At 36.1% G+C, this 20,744-nt stretch overlaps 1 protein-coding gene across 6 annotated transcripts in view; it reads right to left on the bottom strand.

The window, feature by feature from the left end:
* Positions 1 to 20,744, bottom strand: part of RFC1 (replication factor C subunit 1) — a 97,955-nt gene that overhangs the window by 17,460 nt on the left and 59,751 nt on the right. For all 6 annotated transcript variants that reach the window (XM_020991632.2, XM_020991604.2, XM_078148195.1 and 3 more), the window contains 12 exons: positions 18,876 to 18,983; positions 11,218 to 11,397; positions 10,115 to 10,219; positions 7,005 to 7,401; positions 5,615 to 5,724; positions 3,290 to 3,404; positions 2,638 to 2,726; positions 1,948 to 2,085; positions 1,762 to 1,857; positions 1,534 to 1,632; positions 716 to 870; positions 468 to 585 (listed from right to left, as the gene is read on the bottom strand). In XM_020991632.2, coding sequence (XP_020847291.1) covers positions 468 to 585; positions 716 to 870; positions 1,534 to 1,632; positions 1,762 to 1,857; positions 1,948 to 2,085; positions 2,638 to 2,726; positions 3,290 to 3,404; positions 5,615 to 5,724; positions 7,005 to 7,401; positions 10,115 to 10,219; positions 11,218 to 11,397; positions 18,876 to 18,983 — 1,710 coding nt within the window. The remainder of the gene's footprint in view (positions 1 to 467; positions 586 to 715; positions 871 to 1,533; positions 1,633 to 1,761; positions 1,858 to 1,947; positions 2,086 to 2,637; positions 2,727 to 3,289; positions 3,405 to 5,614; positions 5,725 to 7,004; positions 7,402 to 10,114; positions 10,220 to 11,217; positions 11,398 to 18,875; positions 18,984 to 20,744) is intronic.

The following is a 20,744-nucleotide window of genomic DNA, read 5'->3' as shown; positions in this document are numbered from 1 at the left end:
TTCCAAGAAGTTGAGAATCCAATCAGAAGTGTATTCTCAAGGCAATAACCTAAATGAAACCTTTTACTCACATCTGAGTCACAATCAGAACCTATTCTTAACCATTCCTTTTGTCCATGCTCAGAATAATACAGAACAAAAACAAGGTCCAAAGTACTTTTGGAACATAGTCTGGTACAGGGGAGGGGAACCTACAGCCTTGAGGCCACATGTGGTCCTCTAGGTCCTCAAGTGTGGCCCTATGACTAAACCCAAACTTCACAGAAGAAATCCTTTTATTAAGGAACCAGTGAAAATAAAGTGTTTTAGGTTTTGGCAAACCATGGCCTAGATAAATATGGTCCAAAAAACCCTATATGATGCATAAAGCTTATCTGACATTCTTAACACTTGTAGCATCTAAAAGCAGCTAGTTACCATCTTTGTCAAACACCTTGTATGCATTTTAAGGACAGCCACACACCTACCTGTGTTGGCAGAAGACTCCAGTTTTGCTTACTTCGAATTTGTCTGTCAACTAAGTCACCATCACATATACTATCTGCTGCTCTGCTCAAAAGCATCAAGTGTTTTTTCATATCCCCTCTGCAGGAAAGAACAAATTTCCATTACTATGAGTACCCCCTAAAAGTGAGACCCTTCACAGGCTATGGGCCCTTGAAAGGTACTGTGCGTGTAAACAATTCCAAATTTCCCATTACTTTGAAATACTGACCCTGCAGCAGCAGGTTTTACATGTAAGTAGTTTTCCTGAACAAAAAGAGGTGCTATGGAATAATCGTGGAAGAAGAGATCACATTTGTCCATAAGCGACATATGAGCAGTCTCTTCCCCAGCAGCAAACACCTTCCGGGCAACATCAAATGGACCCTATAACACAAGAATACTGTTACGTATTTTATCAAATCATTTCAACTGATGACGAGCTAAAATAAACTGCAAAAAAGGTAAGAATTTAAATCACCTAGGAGAGATCACTCTGGCCCCTATAAGATTATCACTTATAAATAAGTACGTATAAAAGATCCTAGAATAATACAATACTTCAAAATTCATGCCTGCTCAACAATTTACCATATTAAGGGCAGCTAGGTGGTGCAGTGGATAAAGCTCCAGCCTTGGAGTCAGGAAGACCTGAGTTCAAATCCACAGACACTTGACACTTACTAGGTGTGTAACACTGGGCAAGTCACTTAATCCCGATTTCCTCACCAAAAAGCAAAAAAAGCCTCAAAAAACAAAAAAAAAAAGAACAAAAACACCAACAACAATAACAACAAAAGCTTGCCATATTTAATCTTTATATATAATCTTTAGCCCTTGAAAATTATTTGTATTGTAATTCTGAAACTCTTTGGTAGCTTCTTTATGATTAATATTGTCACCATTTTCCTAGCTTCCCTCCATCCACAAGATTAGTGAATTTATCAAATAAGCATAACCCCTAAACTTCTTCCATTATTTCTACTATTTATTAGAAGAGAGAAACATTGCCAAGTCAAAAAGCAGCTAAGAAATGTAAGTTTCTCTTACCAGTTTGATATCTTTTTTGGCCCTGTTGGAATCAGCTTTAGCTTGGTCATAGGTTAGGGCTTTGCTTTCTGTACACCACATGCTAAGATTATGCAAAACCTAAAATTCACAAACAACGCAAGTGATTGGCAAAAGGGAAAATACACCCTTAAAAGGGCAAGGACCACAACTGAGCAAATTACCAATAGTGTTATATTATAAAATTTGCAGCATAAAAATATAACTTACCTGTCGAATATCATGATTTGCCCCCAGAATAATTTCATTCATAGCTGAAGGAGGAATCTTTAAACCCTCTTTATAAGCAATGGACATCATAGCACCCTGAAAATGATATATAAAAAAAAATTTCAAAAACGCAATAACAAAAATCTTTAAATAATCAAATACTTGAAAAAGAAACAATTTTTGTACCTTAATCTGTTCAATCCGAGGTCTCTGAAACCGAAGATCAAAGCAATAATGTACTAAGGAACGAATTTTTGGATGATTTCGGTCATTACACATACAAATAATGGGTATTTTTGTGTGTTTGATCAGGCCAATTAGTTCCTGAAAAACAAATCAAAATCAAACACCAAAATCATCAAAGAAGAATCACAATTGCAAAAAGGAAAAAAAGCCTTTTTTTCCACACTATTGCATTAAAAAACAATGTCCAAATTCACAACAATTTTCTTCTATTTAAATAAAAAACTTTAATCATTACAACTCTCACAGCCAAGCAGTGAAATTTGTTTTGTTCAGTTGTTTTCAGTTCTGTTTGACTCTTTGTGACTCCATTTAGGGTTTTCTTGGCAAAGATACTGGAATAGTTTGGCATTTCTTTCTCCAGCTCATTTTAAAGATGAGGAACTAAGTGAAACATGGTTAAGTGACTTGCCCAGGGTCACACATCTAGAAAGTTTTTGAGGCCACATTTGAACTCAAGAAGATGAGTCTTCCTGACCTCAGGCCTGGTATTATATCCATTGTGCCATCTGGTTGCCCCTAGCAATGAAAAATGGAAGAGGAAAAAAACAAACCAAAAAAAAAAACCACAACCCGCTCTTTAAACACTTATGTTTAAATTAACAGACTGAAAACATGTAAGGATTCCATTACCTGAATTCCTCCCCTATCTTCAGTGCCTGCCATTCCATCTACTTCATCCATGATCAGAGCGTGTTTTGTGCCTCCTGAAGGAGACGCACCTGATTCATGGTGACAAGAAATAATAAAATTGAAGAAACATACAAAATATACAAAAGACAAGAAAATCTAGTTACTAAAAAACTTTGAAAGAATTCCTAATTATGGAAGTTACAAGGTTTCAATCGAATATAATGAACTCTGCTATCCTAACCCCATGCATGTTTAACTCTTAGTTTGGGCATCCTATTTCTATTATAATGTCTCTTTTTCTTTGCTCCTTTTGTAGAACTATTCCCAAGATCCCTTCTAACTACACAGAAGGTTTCTGAGGCTACTGATTTCATTTCCCCACAGACCTTTCACACATCAATCAGAATGCATTTCCTGCAAAGTACAACAGCAAATAACAAGAAACAGGACTCAGTTACCACAGAGATCACATCTTTTGTTACATTTATGTCTGAATACTGATCAGTTTCATGAAATTGCTTATTTTTTCTTGAATTGATATTTCCCTTTCACTATTCATCCCAAGTTTCTAAAATCCAATTTTAAATGCCTATTAAAAATAAGTCCAAAAAAGAAAAAAAAACCCAAAAACTTTAGTCCAAGAGGCATATACCTGAATAGAAGTCTTTAATGCTGGTGTTATTCAGTGACTCAGCAACAATATCTTTCAAACTGCTTTTATTTCGGGTGTCACTTGCATTCAGTTCCACATAACTATATCCCAATTCCTAATTAAAATAAAAGAAGCCACCATAACCATAAAATTAAATAAAAAATTTGACATAAGCAAAAAGAGGGTAAAAAAGATTACATTTTTAAAACTTTTGGTTTCAGATTATCTTCATATGACTAACACCTATGCTTCATGTAATAGTACACACTAAAGTACTACACTGATGTCTCACTCTAGCATAGGGGTAGGTTTTCAAATATAAGGCCAGAAAGAAAACTGTGATTGGTCCAACGTCAACCTGGAAGGCCTAGCAACAGGCTGAATCTGTAATCTGAGCAGCATCCTACCTAAATTCAAAAGTTTATATTTGGCCACTGCCAACTCACAAAAGATGTCTAATGAAACCTGGATGGGTTGGAATGTGCCTAAATGGAAGGAGTATGAAAACCTGGTGAAATCACCAATCTTTTAAGTATTAAAATAACTAGTTTAGTTTTTAAAATACATGCCTCCTAGGGAGGATATTTATAATACCTTGGTATTTCCGGAGGGTTTGTTTTTAAATTAAAAGATCAATATAAGACATCAAAATGTTGCCAGATTTGATAGTGAAAACATATAAAGAATGCATCTGACCATCTCTATTGAATGAAAACACCTAAGAATTACACATGCTAACCTCATGATTCACAAGCACAAAAACAATCAATTTATCTAAAACAACAGCACAAGTGAAAAGTATTTCTAGCCTTTATCAAATAAACTACCTATGTGGCAAAGACTTGGAAATTAAGAGGATGCCCATCAGTTGGGAAATGGCTGCGCAAGTTGTGGTATACGAACATAATGGAATACTACTGTTCTATAAGAAATGATAAACAGGCTGACTTCAGAAAAACCTGGAAAGACTTGTATGGTCTGATGCTGAGTGAAGTGAGCAGAACCAACAGAACGTTGTACACAATAACAGCCATGTTATATGATGACTAATATTGATAAATTTAACCCTTCCCAGCAATAAAAGGATCTAAGACATCTCCAGAGGCCTCATGATGGAAAATGCTATCCACATCCAAAGAAAGAATTATGGAATTTGAATGCAGATCGAAGCATACTATTTGCTTTTTTTTTTCACTTTTGTTGAGTTTTCCTTCCTCTTTCTGGTGGTTCTTCCTATTGGTTCTAATTTTTACTTACAACATCACCAATGTGAAAATATGTTTAATAAGAATGTATATGTACAGCCTATATCAGATTGTGTGCTGTCTTGGGGAGGGTGGTGGGGAGGAAGGGAGAGAAAAATTTTTAACTCAAAACCATATGGAAGTGATTACTGATAAATCAAAATAAATTAATTTAAAAAAAACTTTTAAGCTACCTATGCATGGTAATTATAAATTATAAATTCTCTCTCAGTTAAGTAAAAAATATTCTTCACTCAAAAGAGTGGAAAATTATTGTGTCTCACTGATACATCTTTACCAGCTTCTAAAATACTTTTATTAAAGCATTTTATTATATTTTATATAGTAAATTTATTAATTTTATCAGCTTTAACAATTCAATTATTGAAAATAAAAGACTCATGATAGAAAATGCTATCCACATCCAGAAAAAGAACTATGGAGTCTGAATGCATTTTGAAGCATACTATTTGCTCTTTTTTTTGTTTTGTTTCCTCTTTCTTGTGGTCTCTCTTCCATTGGTTCTAATTCTTTTTTACAATATGACTAATATAAAAATATGTTTGATATGAATATATATAGAGAGCCTATATCAGACTGCACACCATCTTGGGGAGGGGGAAGGGGAGAGGGGGAGAAAATTTAAAACTGAAAATCTTATTGAAGTGAAAATAAAAATAGACAGGCAAAGAAAGAAGCATAAGATATTTTACAATTCTGAGGTGTGAGGTTTTACCTTTGTCAAATCAATATAGGAGGAAAAAAAAAGGTTTTCCATACTAGTCTATGTTCTTAAGAGGAAAAATCAGGTTGCATAATGGAAAATCAGGCAATGGGCCTAAAAGGATCTTCATAATTTTTCTATACTTGAATAATGGTTTTTTGTTTCGTTTGTTGTACAACAGGTATGTATGTGTGAACTCAATGTTTTTGCAGCAGGACAGTTCTTGTTTCTTATCCCAGTGGTGTGATAGAGATGGCTAACAGGAAGAAAAGTATAACAACAAGGAAATAAGGACACAGCCAAAGCGTGTGTGTGTGTGTGTGTGTGTGTGTGTGTGTGTGGTGCTTAACGACCTACCTCACACACTAGGGAAGCTGTAGTTGTTTTGCCAATCCCTGGTGGACCCGAGAGCAGCGCTGCTTTAAAACTGGAACCATCATCTTTGCCACCAAATTTACTAACTTTAACTGTCAGGAAAAAAAATAGTAACATAGTGTTATCCAAACAGACACGTAGCTACTAAGGGTAGCTGTGCATAAAGCCACAGTCAGGAAGTAGTTATAAGTGGTAACGGCAAAACACTAACTCAGATAATCCCTCTGTGTTCTTTTCCCTATGATCACACAAAAGAAGTAAACTAAAAATAATGGATAATTAATGACATGTATAAAACCAATTTGCACAGTTCAGATGAACGTTTCCCCATGTAAAAAAAATGTTAAAAATTTGATGATTAGTTCTTTCAAGGCTTTAACATTTTTAAGCCTTCTCCAGATAACATCATTATAATGATAATTTTTCCAACCTTCAAAATAGGATTTAAGTCAAATTAATGAGAAAAAAGGTAGAATATAGAGGGAACACTGTAAATCTAGTGTTGTGTCATAATAACTATATATTTTTGAACTACAAAGATTATCTCATGCCTTGATTCAAATTCTTTTGACCACCCTGATATTACAAAGTAATTTTTCATCCTTTGAACTAATTCACTATAATTCTTACTGTTGGTAAAGAAGAACAAAGTCAAAGTAGGTACCAAGATTTCCACTTTAGGAATATTCAATAATCTCTCCAGAAAGACTGAAACTCTGTGTTCTACCCTTACAGATGAAGAAAATATTGACATTCATGATCTAAAGATTCCAGCACTCTCAATCCAATACCATACTGCTGATTAAATTTACACTACCATTTTCCATTTTCAAAAGTAAAGCATCTGGCTCCAAGCAAAATCTTGGCTTCTTTATTTGAAGGGCACTTTGGGGAAAAAAAAAAGAAGTAAACTTTCAGAGTTCCTTTAAAAATTGTAATAATGGGCATAGATAGCAATTCAAGGTCTGTGTAAAATGAAGTCTATTGAGATATTCCCCTGGAGTATTATTCTTCCTTCTATGTAGAAGGGTAATTTAGCAATGTAGTACAAAGATCACCAGAGGAAATTGGGGGATAGGAAGCTGCAGGGGAGAGGTGTGAATTTTTCTGGGTGTAGGGAGTGTCAAAGAACCTGGGTTTGAATTCAGGTTCTGCTGTTCACTATCTGAATGACCTTAGGCAAGTCACAAAAAGGCTCTGAGCCTCAGTTTCCCTACCTGTAAAAGGGAGGGAGGGGTTGAAGGCGATATAATCTTTAAAATCCTTTTCAGTTCTAAATCCTATGATCCCCAGAGTGCTGATGGAGAAACATTAACTACAAAGACATGAGGAAATCTGTCAACACACATATCAAGTTAAGCTTTATAATCACCAGGTTTCTTATCTTCAGACATGTTCTTGTGCCAGCTGCGAAGCCATCTTAAGAGTTTATTAGCACAACTCTGGTCACCTTGCTGTCCAATTATGGTCTTAAGAGAGGTGGGCTTATATTTATCCACCCAAAGCAAACCCTCAGCTTTGTCTTTGCTTTGGTCAGCAACATATTTCTCCGGGTTTAAGACATTTTTCTTCTCCCCATCCACCTGCTTGAAGTCCAGGCCTTTTTGAAATTCACTGGTTTCTGTTCTGACTGATTTCCTCGAACTGTCTTTTTTGGGACTTAATTTGTTCTTTTTAGATTCAGAGTCCTTCTTATTTGGGCTAGTTTTCCTTTTTCCTTGATCAGCTTTTTGTGGTGTTTTCTCCAATTTTGATTTTTCCTTCTTTACCTTAAAATTGGAAAAGACAAAATTTCTAGGAGGAAAATGACAAGGTAGACAGAATCCCCATCCTATAATTTATACTTGTAAAAGCAAAGTATCCAATTCATTACTATCTTGAAAGGAAGTTTTCTGTTTCTAGTGAAAACATTTTCAAAATTAGAGAAAATATCTTTTATTAAATGGTACAAAACTGTCAATATGCATATGAAAGCACAAACATGTAATTTTCTTTAAAATTAGAGCAAATTAACTAATCTGAAATTTGAAAAGCAAGGATGGCACAATCTCACATTCATACATGTTCTATCTCCAGTTTTTCTGAGATTTGATCAGGGTGGGATGAGAATATTTTATGCTTTAAAGATGAGTAACTACTCAACCACCTTGCCACTACTTTTCCCTATATCATAAGTCAATTCTCAGGGATCTAAGTATTGGGGGAAAAAAAGAGATGGGGGGGGAGATATGTGAATAAAAAAAACTGGAGAACTAAATTCTAGATAAAAATCATTCTATAGCTTTTGTCTTGACTTTCTTAGCATGGGGGTACCCTGCCCACCTTTTGTTAGCTGTAAAGTTGCCATTATAAGGAGGAGGTTCTTGACACCACACCCAAGCACAATCAAGCTTATAACCAAGCACAGGAAAAAATAAATCCCAGAAATTTGCAGCCAAGAGCAGTGGCTAGAAGAGGCTATCTCCCAGAAGTTACAACAGAACCTAACCTCCTACATGGCCTTGACACTAGCAGAGAAACACGCTGCAGACTACATGCCCAGTAGGGACCATGAGACTAGTAGGACCTAACAACACACCCAGCAAAGACACAACACCTAGCAGGTGCTCAGTGAAAGAAGCATCATACATTTGTGTTCCTAGAGCAGCAGAGGCCGAGCTGCTCTTCCACATGGGCCTTGGCCACATGTATTCCTTATGTATGTGTTCTTCATGCATGATCCTTACATATTCCTAGGTTCACAACTGATGCTATGTGTGTTTTAGGAAGAGTATACTCCAGGCTTAGGCTTACGGGAGTACATTCAATTTCAACTTCTTACTACGCTATTTCACTAATCCTTTTACTTTGAATTAATGTACTACTGGCTGACTAAAGAAATATAACACATTGGTGGAAGGTTCTGAGTTAGTTTTGAGTAGATACAAACCCACAAGTATCTCAAGCCCGAAATATCTATTTTAGGAGGCCCAGCTGTGAGAAGGGAATGTTCAAATGTCATATGAGATTTCTGATGAGAGATCACTACGGCCTAAAGTCATTTGTCAAAACCTCATTGTTAGAGGCAGCTAAGTGGCGCAGTGGATAGGGAACCGGCCCTGAAGTCAGGAGGACCTGAGTTCAAATCTGAACTCAGACACATAACACTTACTAGCTATGTGACTCTGGGCAAGTCACTTAACCCTACTGCCTCACCAAAACAAAACAAACAAAAACCCACCTCATGTTAAAAATAGAAGTTGAGCCTCGAATTTTAATACTTATACATGTGTTTTTAGGTATGTGGGGGGTTTTTTTTGTAGGGGGTGAGGGACAAATAGGTAGATTAAAAAGATGATTCAGTGCTAGGTGAAGGAAACAACATAAGCAAAAGCAAGGAAGTAGGACAAAAACCCTTCATGTCACTCTTCCTTTCTATCTTCAAGTTCCAGCTTTGTATGTGTCTGTTTTGTTCTGGTGGGTGGTTTGGGAGTTTGAGAAGGCTCTTTGGGCAGGATAGTTGGGACATTTTAAGTAAAAAAAGTGGAATGATAGCATTAAGGCAGAATCAAAGAGCTACAAATTATCCCACTACTTCTGAGCTATAATCCTTATCAGCCATTTAATTTTCATAGTTTCATTCATTCATTCAGTATACAGCCCGTTCTACCTTAACCTAAGTGAACTGTCCCCTTCTTCTTCCCCCACACTCCCTCCTCAGCTCTGCAGAGCCGCCTCAGTGCCTGGAACAAAGACCCCCAGCAGGACTGCACTTGTATGATGCTGCTAACACTGCCTGTGGCCAGGAGCTAGAGCTGGACCCTGAGCCCAGGCCCAGGGTTTCTAGGGAGTTGAATTTGAGTGATATGAATTTATGTAAAGCAAGAACTGTCTATTTATTTATTAAGTATCTATAATGTGAAACACGCAGTGCTAGCTGCTGGTAACATAAACAGTGGAGATGAGACCAGGTCTTCAAGAAGCTTAAAATCCAATAGAGACAAACATAAGAGCCAAAATGATACTGTAAACAGAAACTCAGATCTTATGACTCCAAGCTGATTAATGTTTTTACTGGGCATGTCATTTAACTTCTCCAGGCCTCCATTTTCAATACTGTAAAATGAAGGGGTTGAGTCAGATGACCTGTAAGGCCCCTTCTAGATCTGTGATAACCATGATGTAAGTATGAAGAAGCTTTTGTTCAAGAAGCTTTGGATATAGTTCACCCAAGAAAATGAAAAATAAATGGTGACCGGATATAACTTCCTCCTTTGTTCTCAAATATGGTTTAAAAGGTTTGAAAAAATAATCAGGCATCCTACCAAATTACACCCAAAAGCAAAAGCCCTTTGGCTTTATAAGAAATAAGATATGAATACTTTTTGGTGGAAATAGCAGTGATAATTATTATAAACTAGTATGTAACCATCCAAGAACTTCCTTTATGTGAAAATAGGAAAAATTAACTTAAAAAGGAGTAACAGGTCACTGCGTACTAACCTCAGCTTCAAATGCTATTTCATATTTGGACTTCTTGCCTGGCAGGGTCCGAATAAGATCCAACAGGCCATCTTCGTCAATAACTTTTGTTCCCAAAGCCAATGCCTTAACAATTAAAAATCAAAATAGAAAACTCACATCTTTGTCACTGATTTCTGTAAATATTATTCAAGAGCCTAATTGAAAAATAAAATAACACAGAAATTATTTAACACAATCTGCATACACACAATTACTCAGGTGCCTCATTCAGTAGTAACTATAGAAAACATAAATGCAAAAGTATCACCATAAAGCAGATAGAAGAAAAAGGGTAAGGCAACAGAAATGCACTGGGTTTGGTTCAACGTGGTTCCAACAGGCAAGGGCCTTCATCTGTCTGAGACTGAGTTTTCTCATCTGCAAAACGAGGTTCACAGCACTTATACTACCTCAAGGGCTACAGTGAGGATCAAAGGAAATTATATAATAACACACTTTGGAAACTGTACAACACTATACAAATGTAAGCTCTTATTATCAGTAGTACTCAAAGGGCCACCTTCTAAGGAATAATTTCCCTTTATAATCCAAAAGAGAAGGGCAAAATAACTAAAGGCCAGTTTAAAAGATCTCTCTCATGCTCTGCCTTTCTTCCTGTGACCAGTCACTTCTTTCTTATGGACTTTTTTGGGGAGGGCATAGGGGTGACTAGTTTGCCAGAGGTCTGTCTATGACATATCATTGCTGTGTGGCACTTCCATTGTGAAAACTACTTGAACTGATGCAGATAGGTAATTCAACTATAATTTAAAGACTTACAAGAGTTGTAACTTAAATAAATAATAAAAATGGGAGTCTACAGTTCCACACAGAACACTTGTGGCCAGAAGAAAATTTTTAAACCTATGACAATTCTCAAAATGAAAGACTAATCTAACTTTACCAAGTAAATAAGATGAGGGGGAAAAAAATGTGAGTAGGAAGTCAGCTGGGACAGACGTCTCTAAGATGGACCAAATAACATCTCCCTAATGGAAAAAGTGATAATAATAGAAATGGTGGCATGCAGACACAATCAATTACACTCTACTTCATGTTACACCAAACACAACTATACATACCTTGTCACTTTTAGATTGCCCACTATCACGTCCCATAACAAGGTAACTTGTTCTTTTGCTGACATTTCCAGTTACTTTTCCCCCATACCGCTCAATTAGAGACTTCGCTTCATCTCGTTCAATAGATTCCAGAACTCCTGTGATTACAAATATTAGGCCTTCCAGGCAATTTTCAGCTCCCTAAAAAACAAAATGTTCAGAAGGAAAGGAAATTATGTTAGCATTCCAAAGAAACACTTAAGCATTATCAATTACAAGATGATAAATTTTCTCATTTGATGCCCTGCATGGATAGCATGACAGAAATTTGCTTCAAACAAGCATAAAACTATTTATTTTTTATACTGGGTAAAATTAAAAAATAAACTACTATAAAGTCAGCATTGCAATTCAAATATCCATCCCTATTAAAAATATCTGGTGAAATGATGTATTTCACACATTCATCCCCCCCATCCCTACCCCAATTAGGCTTCTTGAAAAACTAAAACTACCATTTAATTTTTACAACTAAATAAATCACCAAATGCAAAGGACAAATAGCCTTATAGTATGTTCAATTTAACTTTTCCTGACATTAAGAGAAAAACAGAGTTCTACAAATCTCGTCCATATTTCCTAAAGTTCCTGTTCTTCTATATGGCAGCAAATCTTACAAGAGCACAAACACCTTACCATTACTTTTCCCTATATCATAATCAAATCTTCCCAAATCTTTTTAAGTTCTCAAAACAAGAGTGGAAGTCAGCTATGTTCTAGCTTATAATTATTTTACTGCTTAGGTACCACTCTTTTGTCTTCTTCTATGACATGAAGCACCTTGCCTGGCTTTTGTCAAGTGGAGGTAATAAGTAAAGATGTATCAACTTGCTCTTATCAGACAGAAGTTCTAGCTGTTATACCACTGCAAAATGAAAGTGGGATGAATTTCCAGTGGCACATCACAGGCAGCAAAATAAGAACTTTATCGTATTAGATAAGCTCATGTCATCTCTCCCACAAACAAGAAAAAGAGTTGAATCAGAGGAAATCTGCAACTGCAAAGCATCTTGGGTAAAAAGACCATTATGGAGGAAAAATTCATCTATTTAAGTATGTAGTAAGTATTCTTTATCAGTGCTATCCCAATGGCACATACCAAAAACAAAAAATCAACAAAGCAAAAGGCAATCAAAAATGTTACTATGAGACAGAAATCTACTAATTTTATGAAAGCAGATGTAAGACCAACAAAGAATGTGAAAGGCTAGAAAATAGAAATTAAGAGCAACAATTAATACAATAATGACTGACTTGAAAAATAAAAGGATGAAAGGTAGTTTAACAGTCTCTAATACACAAAAGTTGTTGATTCTTATTCTCCATTTCCAATAAAGAAATAACAAGATGCAAACTGTAGCATAATGGAGTTACATGCTATAATGAAATTCCTTTATTTATTTTTTATTTTTTTATTTTTAGGCAATGGGAGTTAAGTGATTTGCCCAGGGTCACACAGTTAGTAAGTGTCAAGTGTTTGGTCTGAGGCCAGATTTGAACTCAGGTCCTCCTGACTTCAGGCCAGTGCTCTATCCACTGCACCACCTAGCCGCCCCTGAAATTCCTTTCTAAACACTGGAATAGACAACAGTGCAAAAATTTCCTTCCCTAGTGGTCCTGGTTATTAACTCAGCCACTTCGGTTGTGTCTGACTCTTTCTGACGCCATTTGGGGTTTTCTTGGCAAAGATACTAGAGTGGTTTGCCATTTCTTTCTCTAGCTCATTTTACAGATGAATAAACTGAGGCAAACAGGGTCAAGTGACTTGCCCAGGGTCACAGAGATAGTGAATGTCTGAGGCCAGATTTGAACTCAAGAAGATGAGTCTTCCTGACTCTAGGCCCAGTGCTCTATCCACTGCACCACCTAGCTATGGTGGTCCTTAAAAACACAGATGATATCCTTAAGACAAGAGGAATGACAAGGAATATCTCAGGAAACTTTCAAAAGCTTATGGTTTTGGAATTATACAACTCTGAATACATGCAAAAGACAAATATTTTTTGACTGAAGAAAACTCTCCAGGAAAATCAGTGGTGAGAGAAAGCGAAGTAACAACGTAGTGGGAATATATAACACCCAACCAGAAGGAAATGGGTGATGAAATCAGGAAATTAATCACAAACCTATCACAGAAGATTGACAGGCTTTCAATACCTAAAAGCTTGTTTCCTCCACTAAAAGTAGAGAAGCTGTTAAATTCTTAACTTAATAATTTCATTCTTCAAAAGGTAGAGAAAACAAAAAGTGAAATTCTTATGCTAGATATGATTCTAAATAACAAGGAAGAAACAGCAGGTTTTTTTGTTGTGATAAAAAAATGGAAACTAAAGGGAAGCCTAACATTTGGAAAACGGCCAAACAAGCTATCAGATACAAATGAAATGGACTACCACTGTACTGCAAGAAATAATGAAAAGGGACTGTTTCAGGGAAACCTTAATAATAAGATTCAAATGAACTGATGGAATGAAGTGAATAGAAACAAGAGAATAATTTACATAACAATAACTATCATAAAAATGAAATAACTCTGAAAGACTTAAGAACTCTGATCAACAAAATGATCAACCATGATTCCAAAGGACTCATAGTGAAACATGCTACTCACCTTCTGACAGATAATGGACTCAGAGTGTGGACTGAGATTTTTTTTTTTTGGGGGGGGAGACATAGTCAATGGCGAAATTTGTTTTGATTATGTACATATACTTGTTTCAAGGGCTTTGGTGTTGGGATTGGATTTTTTTCATCCCTCAGTGGGGGATAGAGGAGAAGGTGGGCAAGAGAGAAGATAGATTTTAGCTGAAAAGCAATTTTAAGAAGGAAAATAATGGGAACCTTGAGATGGAGTAACCACTTCATCTCATAAATAAGGAGTAAAAAGATAAGGCAAACATACAATGGGGAAAGCACAGTCTGACACACATCCTAGATTTGGGGAGAGCAAATTTCAAGATATCAAAGAAAAGAAATATCTCAAAGCCTAAAATTGTACAAATAGGAGAAAATGGCCCAAGCAAGATAAGGTTTCTCAAGAACCAAACTTTAGAGAGCAGACATGAATACTGTTCCAATGGAGAGACGGATATAGACAAAGGGGAATTCATGGATTAATTTAGGTTTACAAAAATACAGAAAAGAGAATCAAGGGCAGGAAACTAAAGATCAACTAATAGTGACACAGTCCAATAAAAATTATATCAGGAGAAATAAAAACTCAATACCAGTATGACTCCCAACGAAGGCTGAAGACAAGACAGGGTAGGAGAAAAAGGAAGAACAAGAAAGGAAAGGATTGGCTGTGGAGTTGAGCAAAACAATAGCCAATAATGTAATAGATATCACTCAATTCTTATTATGTTTTCTGGTTTTATCTAAGGAGAATGAGCTTCCAAATGAAAAAGATACCTGAATAAAAAGTGCAATTCTAAGATAAAGAGAGAGTTAAGAGCAGTGTATTCAAGTTATATCCCAGAACTGCAATTGCTGAAGGCTGCTAGTGATATTTTCAATCTTGGACAACACGAAAAAATGGTAATGAATAGAAGGGAAAATGTTTTGAATTTCAAAAATTTGGTAAATTCTAGAAAGCAGTATTAAAGGGTATGTTTTGACTGACTTTACTTCAAAGCTCAACTCAAGTGCCAGTTTCTAAATGAGGTCTTTCCTAATTTCCCCTCACTCCTTCCAGCTACTAGTGCCCTCCTCCACTACCCCTAAAAAGAATTATCCCATACTTATTTTGTATAATATATTTACATGTTTTCTTCTATGATAAAAACGTACGCTAAGGACAAGGACCATTTCATTTTTGTCTTAATATACTCAGTCCCTAGAACTGTACCTTGCACACAGCAGGCACTTAATAAATGTTAATTGACTGACCTGCTGATTGAGCTAAGAAGGAAAGCACTGATCATCAAGCCCCAACATAGATTCATCACGAACAGGTCACACTAGACTAACTTCATTACCTTAGTAATAGTTACCTGTCAGATCAAAGGCATAGTATGGACTAATATACTTAAATCACACCAAAGAATGTCATAAAGTCTGTCTTAATGATATCCTAGTAGACTAAACATGGTGTTGTGGATTAATAATTAACCTGGCGGAATCTACCTCCCAAAACAAACCAAGGAACTCTATGAACACAATTATTAAAACACTTTTCACACAAATAAAATCAGATCTAAATAATTGGGAAAACATCAGGTGCTCATGGGTAGGCCGAGCTAATATGATAAAAATGACAATCCTACCTAAGCTAATTTACTTATTCAGTGCCATACCAATCAAACTACCAAGACATTATTTTATAGAGTTAGAAAAAATAATAACAAGATTCATTTGGAAAAACAAAAGATCCAGAATATCAAAGGAACTAATGAAAAGAAATGCAGGGGAAGGTGGCCTAGCAATTCCAGATCTTAAATTGTATTATAAAGCAGCAGTCATCAAAACTGCTTGGTACTAGCTAAGAAATAGGGAGGTGGATCAGTGGAATAGGTTAAATATGCAAGACACAGTAGTCAATGTCTATAGCAATCTATTATTTGATAAACCCAAAGACCCCAGCTTCTGGGATAAGAACTCACTCTCTGAAAAAAAACTGCTGGGAAAACTGGAGAAGAGTATGGCAGAAACTAGGCATAGACCCAAATCTCACACCATATACCAAAATAAAGTCAAAATGGGTTCATGACTTAGATATAAAGGCTGATACCATAAGTAAACTGGGAGAACAAGGAATAGTTTACCTATCAGATCTATGGAGAACAGAAGAAATCATGACCAAACAGGAGACAGAGACCAAACAGGAGATAGAGAACATTATGAAAAGCAAAATGGATAATTTTGATTACATTAAATTGAAAAGTTTTTGCACAAAGAAAACCAATGCAACTAAGATTAGAAGGAAGGTAGAAAAGTGGGAAACAATTTTTACAACCAGTCTTTCTGATAAAGGCCTCATTTCTAAAATATATAGAGAATTAAGACAAATTTATAAGAACACAAGCCATTCCCCAATTGATAAATGGTCAAAGGATATGAACAGACAGTTCTCAGATGAAGAAATTAAAGCCATCTACAGTCATATGAAAAAATGCTCTAAATCATTATTGATTAGAGAAATGCAAATCAAAACAACTCTGAGGTACCACATCACACCTATCAGATTGGCCAACATGACAAAACAGGAAAATGATAAATGTTGGAAAAGATGAGGGAAAATTAGAACACTAATACATTGTTGGTGGAGTTGTAAAATGATCCAACCATTTTGGAGAACAATTTGGAACCATTAACCTGGTGGTACATATATAAGGATATGTGTTCAAAGGATCTGTTCTACCCATGTCTTTGTGGAAGAACCTGGGTTCCCTCATTTCCCAAAACAAGGAAGTTTTCCCTGAAACACAACAAAGCTGTCTCTGGAACTTGATTGGCCCCTGCCTCACTTGACATAGCTTCCTGGTAACCAAAGGACATGAAAACATGGAGCTGGGGGACCCTCTGACTTTGTGGATTTTTGAACACCACAAGTCATCATTATCATTATCAAATAATAGATTACTATAGTCATTGACTACTGTGTCTTGCATATTTAACCTATTCCATTGATCCATCTCCCTATTTCTTAGCCAGTACCAAGCAGTTTTGATGATTGCTGCTTTATAATACAATTTAAGATCTGGAATGGCTAGGCCACCTTCCCCTGCATTTCTTTTCATTAGTTCCTTTGATATCATATGGGTGTGTGCATGTGTCCAGAAAAACAAAGTGTCTCCATATCTTCACAGTGTTATCAGAAAGTAAATCTCCTTTTGTTTACTCTTCAATGACTTACAAATACCTCATTTTATCCAAACAATGAATATAAACAGGATAATGGTGTTAAGCCCATCTTTAATAAGCTTAATGAAGGCATGGATAGAACATATTAAATTTACAATTAACCCAAAATTGGAAGACTTAGCAAATACATTTAATGAGAGTCAAAAACCATAAGAAGTCTAAATAGGCCAGAATTTTGGCTGGTGATTAAATTTAACAGGGATTAAGTCCTACACTTGAGTTCAAAACCACTCAAGTATAGGATGGAAGGGGTATGACTAAACAACAGATTATGTGGGGGGAAAGGGTCTTTGAGTTTTAATGCACTTCAAGTTCACCATGAGTCAATGACATGACAAAGACAATAAAGTAACAAGTAAATAATGTGACTAAATAAATAAATGAAAGAATAAACAAACAAATGAATGAATAAATAAAAGAGTAAGTAAAAAATTAAGTAAAAAAATAAATAGGAAGGGATGGAGGGAGGGGAAGGAAGAGAGGGAGGGAGGGGAAGGAAGGAAGGAAGGAAGGAAGGAAGGAAGGAAGGAAGGAAGGAAGGAAGGAAGGAAGGAAGGAAGGAAGGAAGGAAGGAAGGAAGGAAGGAAGGAAGGAAGGAAGGAAGGAAGGAAGGAAGGAAGGAAAGGAAGAAGGAAAGGAAGAAGGAAAGGAAGAAGGAAAGGAAGAAGGAAAGGAAGAAGGAAAGGAAGGAAGGAAGGAAGGAAGGAAGGAAGGAAGGAAGGAAGGAAGGAAGGAAGGAAGGAAGGAAGGTAGGTTACACTTGTACTATACTCCAGCCCTAGTGAAATAACTGAAATAACATTATCAACTCTTGGTGCAATATTTTAGGAAGGATGTTGGTAAACTAAAGTGAGTCTTGAGCAGAGCGACCTAAATGGTGAGGAGCCTAGAAACCATGCTATACAAGCATCAGTTAAGGGACCTGGGAATATTTAGTCCAGAGAAGACTTAAAGGGGAACATGATAGGTGTTACAAAGGCAGCCATATGGAAAAGAGATCAGACTTACCCTGTTTGACTCCAGAGAAACAGAACTGGGAGAAGTGTGTAGAAGTTACCAAGTGCCATATTCCAGATCAGAGTAAGGAAAAACTTCTTAACAAGTACAAATATTCAAGAGTAGAATAGGATGTTTCGGGAGACAGTGGGTTCCTAATCATAAGAGATATTCAAGTGGGGACTGGATGGCCACTTGTCAGTGATGTTATAGAAGGAATTCCTGCTAAGGTACAGGTTGAACTGGATAACAGGTTCTTAACCTTTTTGTGTCATGGCCCCCTTTTGCAATCTGGTGAGGCCTACAGACCCTTTCTCAGAATATTGTTTTTAAAGGCATAAAATACACAGAATTATAAAGGAAAGCAATTATAATGAAACAGTTATCTAGATATATTTTAAAAACAAGTTCATGAACCCCAAATTAAGAACCTCTGGAACTGATGATCTCTGATAAACTCTCCACATACAGAAAGCTCTGAGAATTTTTAAAATTAATTTAATTAATTCAAAGTAACTGTATAAGCCTCTACTAAAGAGAAAGACACATTTTTAAATACAATGATAATTACATTTTCAGTAAAAAAGGAAATAAAAAAAATCTAAACTTGTAATGTAACTAATCACTGTATGCGTTACATAGATCTTCAAGTAGTATACATATACCTTGCACATAACACCTAATAAATTCTCATTCTATTTAATTGAACAAGTACACAGATATAAAGGACACATTTTATTTACAATCACCCTGTTACTTACTTTTGGAATCTCTTTAGAGCCTAGAGCTTTGGGACCCTCTCGATTCAGGTAGCTTCGATAAGCCTGGTAATTAGTACGTTTCTTTTCAGTGTCTTCAGGACTTACAGACTTTGGGATTGCAACAAGAAAAAAAGGAAAAATCAATTAGAAGGAAAACACTCTCATGTTCATGTTTTAATTTGTTCAGTACAGAAGCTCAAAAGAGAGATCAGGAATACAAGTATAAGTTTGGGAGTCACCTGTAAGGAGGCTGAAGCTATGAAAGTAGATGAGATGGGCATACAGCAAACAATGAAAAGGGCTGAGGGGCAGAATCTTGGGGGACCTCGAGGGTTTGGAAGTAAGAGGGTCCAGGAAAAGAGAAAAAGGAGATTTAGTCAAAGAGGTAAAAGGACAAGGCTAGTGGGATGCCACAAAAGCCAAGAAGCGAGAAGGCATAAACAGGAACAGAGATTTACTTCTAACTAAAGAATCAGAGAACGCTGGCTTCAAGCAAGAAGTAGCTTGGAATTATACATTAAAGAATTAGGATGTGGAAATATGTTTAACATGACTGCATATGTATAATCTCTACAAGACTGCTTGCTGTCTTGAGAAGGTAGAAGGGAAGGGGAAAAAATTTGGAAATAAAAATCTTATAAAAAATAGTGAAAATAAAAAAATACATATATATTCAGAAAATGCCCTTAGAGTTGAATTAGGAGACTTTTAAGAGACTGGGGTGGGGGGCTGGGGGTTGGGTGGAATTTCTAAGCATAAAGAATGAGTGAATAAAGGTTCAGAAGCAGGAAAGCATGGGCATCGTCAGGGAATGCTAAGCAGTTCAGTTTGCCAGAAGTATACTTAACTTTGCTTTTACCCCTGCAGAGAGCTGCCTATATACAATGAGTCCACTTCTACAGTACCTCACCTGCTGCAACCTGGCTTGTGTCTCTGACATTCTAATAAAACAGCTTTCTCAAAATCACCAGTGACCTCCTACCTGCCAATTACAATGGCCTTTTTTCAGTCTTTACCCTTCTGGACCTCTCTTTAGACTGTCACGGTTCTACTGACAACTCCTCTTTGAAGGATCTTTCCTTCCTCAAACCTTGCATAGTACGCCTATATTTCAACTTCTTTATCCCGCACTGTAATTGTTGCAGAGTCAGAGTTACATATTTGTTTACATATCATACTCCCCCCCCCACAGACTGTAAGATCCATAAATATACGGACCATATAATATTATTATTACTACTATCTCCTCCAACACTAGTCATAGTGCTTTGCATGTGATAGGTATCTAATAAATTATTCCTGATATGAATGAACCTGGTCACATAAAAAGTGTTTGCTATACATGCAGCTAATAAATTTAAAAGAAAAAAAATGAAACCTTAAGAACTTTATGGGCCTAGAACATTTTAAAAAGCAAAGACCTCTACAGTTAACCAAAATTATAAATCTACATTCACCCTGTATTTGGTCCTTGAACTAGTTATAACTGTACAAACCTCTAACCTAGAGAAACAGCACATATATTCTTATAAGAAGGTGTCAGAAGAAGAAAAAAGAGAGGTGCTCCTGGTGCCATGTCACCTATTCATCACAAAACAGTATATTCCCCTAAAATAAATGCTCTCATGATCATTCAGTTTCTGGGACCATAAATCACATTTAAATCATAACAGAGGTGGTCTATATTTAATCCTATGTCCCTCCCTCCTCAAATGGTCTCCTGTATTTTTATTCCTGGTCATCATCAAATTCTTTATGGAAATATTTAAGATATAAATCATAAACAAAATATTTAATCTACAACAGAGGTGAGCTTTTAAGACCATAAGATAACTACATTACTATTTTACATCTAGGTCTTCAAGCTCT

This window comes from Phascolarctos cinereus, unplaced genomic scaffold, assembly GCF_003287225.1.
Source record: "Phascolarctos cinereus isolate Bilbo 61053 unplaced genomic scaffold, phaCin_HiC Scaffold_9;HRSCAF=440, whole genome shotgun sequence".
NCBI lineage: Eukaryota > Metazoa > Chordata > Mammalia > Diprotodontia > Phascolarctidae > Phascolarctos > Phascolarctos cinereus.
Note: the sequence above shows the minus strand (reverse complement) of the source record. Positions and strands in the feature narration are given on the sequence as shown.